Below are 5,954 nucleotides of genomic sequence, written 5' to 3' on the forward strand. Positions count from 1 at the left end.
GGGCGAGGGCGCCTGTTACGGCGTGGGTGGGGTTGACAAGAATAGAGTACATTATGCAGTTCATTTAGTTAACAAGTGAAATAATGAGGAAGCGTGCAGAGTGAATGCCAAGAGAAAAGGCACAAAAACCCTATTGAGAGGCCCCGGCCGCTCCTGGCGTAGTCCATCACATGGCAATAGTCCTATTTAAGCCGCGCCGCCGGCGCCTTTCAGCACCACTAGCGCTGGCCAGCACCCCGCGCTCTTTGGGCGGCGCCCACGGCAGCAGAGGCTACTGTTTCAGCCTAGGTCTCAGCCGCGCGTTCAGCCTCCTGGGCAGAGGCAGCTGCGGTATACCGCGGCCAGGGAAAGCGCGTGGAGAGCCGAAAGGTGCTGTGGGCGCAGAGGGCGGGCTGGCTGCGGGGCGGCGGAGCGCCAGGGCCATGCCGCGCTCCTTCCTGGTGGACTCGCTAGTGCTGCGCGAGGCGGGCGAGAAGAAGGCGCCCGAGGGCAGCCCGCCGCCGCTCTTCCCCTACACTGTGCCCCCGCCGCACGCGCTGCACGGTCTCTCGCCTGGCGCCTGCCACGCGCGCAAGGCTGGACTGCTGTGCGTGTGCCCCCTCTGCGTCACCGCCTCGCAGCTGCACGGGCCCCCCGGGCCGCCCGCGCTGCCTCTGCTCAAGGCTTCCTTCCCACCCTTCGGCTCGCAGTACTGCCACGCGCCCCTGGGCCGCCAGCACTCCGCTGTATCGCCCGGGGTCGCTCACGGCCCGGCCGCCGCTGCCGCTGCCGCCGCGCTCTACCAGACCTCCTACCCGCTGCCTGACCCCAGGCAGTTCCACTGCATCTCTGTGGGTAAGCAGGGCCGCCGCGCAGAGGGACAGGGCAGAGGTGATCCGAAGCAGGATGGAGAGCCAGAGATGGAGGAAGAGGGACCCTGGGCTTTCTGGGGGCGGTGAGGGTCATGTCGGGGACTAAGGGGAGCGCTTGGGGTGGATTGCGGATAGAGGGCCAGGACACAAGTCCAGGAGGCGGATGAGGGCAGACGTCCAGGTCCTGAACTGGGGTCGGGGGTAAGTGAGGGCTGGGATCCAGGGCTCTCCATGAAGGGGAAGGGGTTCCAGGGCTGCATGACTCCGGGAGAATCAGGATCTCGGAGCTGGACAAGGAGGCGCTCACTGTAGCTCTGCTGCGGATTGTGTTGGGGCGAAGAGATGGGTAAGAGGTCAAAGTCGTAGGATTCTGGCAGCCGCCTACCAAGGGATTGGGTCCAGAGCACAGAGGTCTGATCGCTTCCTTCTCTGCTCTACCACCTCCAGACAGCAGCTCTAACCAGCTGCCCAGCAGCAAGAGGATGCGCACGGCTTTCACCAGCACGCAGCTGCTAGAGCTGGAGCGCGAGTTCGCCTCTAATATGTACCTGTCCCGCCTACGTCGCATCGAGATCGCGACCTACCTGAATCTGTCCGAGAAGCAGGTGAAGATCTGGTTTCAGAACCGCCGAGTGAAGCACAAGAAGGAGGGCAAGAGCAGCAACCATCGTGGCGGCGGCGGCGGGGGTGCGGGTGGTGGCGGGAGCGCACCGCAAGGTTGCAAGTGCGCATCGCTCTCCTCAGCCAAGTGCTCCGAGGATGACGACGAATTGCCCATGTCTCCGTCCTCCTCAGGGAAGGACGACCGGGATCTTACGGTCACTCCCTAGGCGCGTGTCTCCCTAGGTCGCCCACCCCAAGACCTCCCTGCGCCTCGGAGACTAGTCCTGGGACTCAGCGCTGATTCCCAGGCACCCGCAGCCAAACCACTGCCCGGCATGGATTTGGCACGGCTTTGCAGAGGTCCCGGGCCTGGGCAGGGCTGAGAGCTTGGCAGAGACTGGACCATGGCGTCCCCGCCCCAAGGCTCGCTCGCGTCCAAAGCCAACTCCAGGCTGTGAACACTGTAAGCGCTCGAGTCCTCCTGGGCAGTGCAGCACCGCGGCCCCCGCCTGCAAGCCTGCTTGGCGCAGCGCCTTACTGGCAGCCGGCGCCTCCTAGCCCGCCCTCTCTGGGCTAGTTTGGGCTTCCTCGCTTACTCTACTCTCCTCCGCTCTCGGTTAAGGTCGGCGGCCTTGGATGCTCGTTCGTTTCTCTTTTTAAAATGTCTTTTTGTCCCTCCCCACATCTTTCCTGTGATCATTTATTCACTCGGCCCCCGCCCGCCAACACTCACATTTATGAACACCCCCCCTTTTTTTTCCTTTTCCTTTTCCCTTCCCCTCCTCAGGGAGCCTCCTCCTTCAGTCAGTCCATTTGTCCCTTGATCTGGCCTTGCTGTCCTCAGTCCCCACGGCTCCTCTCACAGATGATAAATTTCGCCCGTAGTATCCATATTGGGGAAACCGATTCGCTCTGTTTCCAACACGCTCTTCCTTCCTCTAAACATAGGACCCCGCTCTGCGCCGCTAGCGACCCCACTATTCCCCCTCCAGACTCTGGACCGCCCCAGCCTAGCTGTGTAATTGTACGGCCTCTGCAATGCCAGAAGATATTTATTTATTTATTTATGTACAAAATTTTAAATAAACTTTTTTTTTCTTAGAAATGCCCGTGGCTCTGAGCCCAGAGGCCTTCGCTCTGGAGTAGACAGGCGCCAACCTGGATTGGGCCTCCCTGCTGGGAAGGGTTGGGGATCCAGTTGCAGGGTCCGAGCCGGCTCCTCTCCTTACAGCTCAGCCAGTGCCTCTCGGAACCCTCAGCTCCGCTGAGAGCCCGCCTTCCATGCCAGCCAGGTGCGCGCTAACGATTGTCCCGCTCTGGCGTGGCGCACAAGGGTCGCGGAGCTCAGAGAGCTAAGCCGGAAGGGAAGGAGGGCGCTCTCCCTGGACTATACCATGGGTCCCAACCCCTGCAGCGCTTCCTTCTCACCTGGGATCCAGCCCCACCTCCATCCCTCACCATTTCGCTGTCCTGGCCAACAGCCGGGAGGGCAGAAACCACTCCCTCCATAGGCACAAGAAATCCGTCCTTCGCTGCGCTTGGATTGATAACGATTCATTAGGGACAAATTTCCATTCTGCCGGATGGTGCAGACTTCTCTCAGAGGGTCCTCCTTTGTTTTAAGGCAAATTCCGTCAGCCGAGTCCCTGGTCGCGGAACATTCCGGGCATGGAATCCGAGAACCCGAAGTGATCCTACCCCAGGGAGGCCCCGAGAGGGACTCTGCATAGCTGGAGCCAGTGGCTCTGGGACCTCATGTTCTCACCAATTCTCGTTAAAATCCTATACCCCCCTATGACTTAGAATCCACACCCCAGCCCCCTTTGAGGACATATGCAGGTCTTTTTACTCTCTAAGATGGATGAGGAGAAGGAAGTGCGTGAGGTTCTGCAGAAACGGAGAGCGCACAGCCGAGGGAGAAGGAGTATTTCTGCAGTCATCAGTATTTCTGCAGTCAGACCTGGGAAGCTAATATCCGCGTTCTCGCCGCTCCCATTCTGTGTCCAGGAAACCTGCCAGACCTTCTTTTCCTGCCAGACCCCTACACACACACAGACACACACACACACACCCCCTGGGGAGCGCTGAACTCCCTGTGTCTAGGCATAGCAAATGCGTCTTTTCCAGCAGGAAAGACGGTCCACCTGAGGTTGCTCAACATTTTTGGAGCTCATTTCCTTCCCCCCACAAAACGGCTTTATTGAGCTATTCACATTAGCATCCAGTTCATTCGTTCAAAGTGTGCAATTCCACAATTTTTAATATATTCACAGAATTGTGCAAACATCGACACAATCTTATTTAAAAACATTTTTGTCATCCCAAAAAGAAACCGCATGCCCATTGACAGTCGCTGCCAATTCTCACTATATCCCAGCCCTAGGCAACCACAAACCTACTTTTGGTCTTGTATTAGTCAGGGTTCTCCAGAGAAAAGAGCAAATAGACTATATGTAGTTATGTGAGGAGGTTTATTCTGGAGATCAGGAAGTACTGTGATATGCCATCTGCGAGCAGGAGAACTAGGAAAGCCAATAGTGTGATTTCAGTCCCAGTCTAACCGGCTTAACAACCAGCGGAGCTGATGGTGTAACCCCTAGTCGGAGGCCCAAAGCCTGAGAACCTGGGAAGCCGCTAATCGAAGACCCAGACTGCAAGGCCCCGGAACCAGGAGCTTGGGGGGCTTATTTCTAAAACCTTCCGTCTTTTCCTTCAAATCAAGCTGAGAATGGGGGTGGGAGGATCTCTCTCCAGTTCCCCCGGAACAAGGGCAGGCACGATCTGGCTCCCCACGGAGAAACTCTTGCCGGTTCTTCCTGGAGCTAGGCACCTGACTTGTGCTCTAGACTGATGAGGATCTCCATCAGTCTGAACCTCACTTTAGACGGGGACCAATTCTCCACCATCCCAGGAGGCTAAATTGTGCCTATCTACTGCCAATCTAAACGAAGCCAAGGTGCTTTAGTGCATACCAGTGAATAGAATCGCAATTGTTTTACTATCAGTGATGAGGCTGATGTTTTCTGAGTTTTGCTCGTTTGCACGTTGATCTAGGGCCCCAGGGTGAGTGCAGTTGTGCACTCTTAGCTCCAGCACGACCGGCCCAATCTCCCTTTGGCTGGGATTTGGGGGCGGGCGGCAGCACGATTTTCTGGCAACGAGTTCCTTGTGAGTCTGAAGGACCGGCTTAGAACTAGCTCCTCTCCTGGATTACAGGAGGGGGTGGTCTTGTGCACCTGGGAAAGGCTTTCGCCAGCACTCAGTGTCAGGCATCTTGATCAGAAATGCACTTTCGGGCCTGCCAGAGAAGCAAGTTTGGAGGGGATGGAAACAGCGGTGGGAGAAATAGAAAGAATGAACACACACACCCGGCTCTCCCCGCACTCGCCTCTCCTTCCCCCCGCCCCGCCCCCCAATCCTAGGGGTCCCTCCTATTCCCAGCTGCTCCCCAGAGTCCGCAGATCCACAGCTGTGAGCCAGGTCCGCGCGGGGCCAGTTTTCCCAGGAGTGCACGTTTCCTCCTCTCGGCTTCCCAGGGATTCATTTCCGGAAGACCAAGCTTTCGGCTTTCTGGTCTGCCTTAGCGAGCAGCGGGAGGAAAAAAGCAAGCCTCCTTGTGGCGATCCCAGTTGTTGCCAAGGTGGTGACGGGAGCGCAGCGCTGGGGACCTGGAGGCGGCTGCGGCGCACCGGAGCTCTCCAGCATCCCGCCGCCAGGAGAGACTGCGTTCAAGTCCCAGCACACTTTCGCTCGAACACTCCTCACCCTGCAGCCTCTGACCTGAATGCAGAAACAGTTTGCGTCTTGTGCTGAGCTGGCCGGGAGGCATCCGCTCGTGTCAAAGCCTCTCCTCTGCCGCCTGGGTTGACCGCCAGGGAAGGGCGTGATTGCGGCCTGGAGCGACCGGCTCTGAGGAGACCCAATCCAGCCATTAAACCACACTGCTCTGAGCTGGAATTTGGGGCTTACAAGGCAAATTGTGAAATTAGAACCAAACTGAATTATCAGGATGATATTTTCTGGAAATTGCCTTTTAACGTGGCTAATCTACGTACAGGTCGATTTTATTTATTTCAGGGACAGTGTCCATTTCTCTGTGCAGTGCAGTGGCTAGGAGCGTGGGCCCTGCAGAAGCCTGGCTTTGCAATCCATGTCCACCATTTCCTGATCTTGGGCAAAGCCACTGGTCCTTCCTAAACCTCAGTTTCTTCCTCTGCAAGTGGGGATTATGTTAACAGTTCCTCTGCAGGGTTGATATGCAATATTAATGGATAGAATTCCCATAAAATGCTAAGCAGAATATCTGCCATGTTTCAATAAATGTTAACTAATATTATTGGTGGTGGTGTTGCAGTTGTTATTTGCAGTGTCTATAGCTGTGCCTGGTGCATAGTAGATGCTGAATTATTTAATGAGTGCTGAAAAGTGACCACTCACACTCAGACTTAGACCCAAATCTACCACTGAGGGAGGGATTGGGAACACATGCAGGTGCAAACA

The 5,954-nt window shown here is 56.7% G+C and overlaps 1 protein-coding gene across 1 annotated transcript; it reads left to right on the plus strand.

Moving 5' to 3' along the window:
- The first annotated feature begins 214 nt into the window (after window positions 1-214).
- GSX1 (GS homeobox 1) lies at window positions 215-2,502 on the plus strand. Its single transcript, XM_055244025.2, has 2 exons — window positions 215-834; window positions 1,299-2,502. The coding sequence occupies exons 1-2, from the start codon at window positions 423-425 to the stop codon at window positions 1,679-1,681; spliced, it is 795 nt and encodes a 264-aa protein (XP_055100000.2). The 5' UTR covers window positions 215-422; the 3' UTR covers window positions 1,682-2,502.
- Window positions 2,503-5,954: the final 3,452 nt, after the last annotated feature.

Source organism: Symphalangus syndactylus, chromosome 15 (assembly GCF_028878055.3).
Source record: "Symphalangus syndactylus isolate Jambi chromosome 15, NHGRI_mSymSyn1-v2.1_pri, whole genome shotgun sequence".
In the NCBI taxonomy this organism is placed as follows: Eukaryota; Metazoa; Chordata; class Mammalia; order Primates; family Hylobatidae; genus Symphalangus; species Symphalangus syndactylus.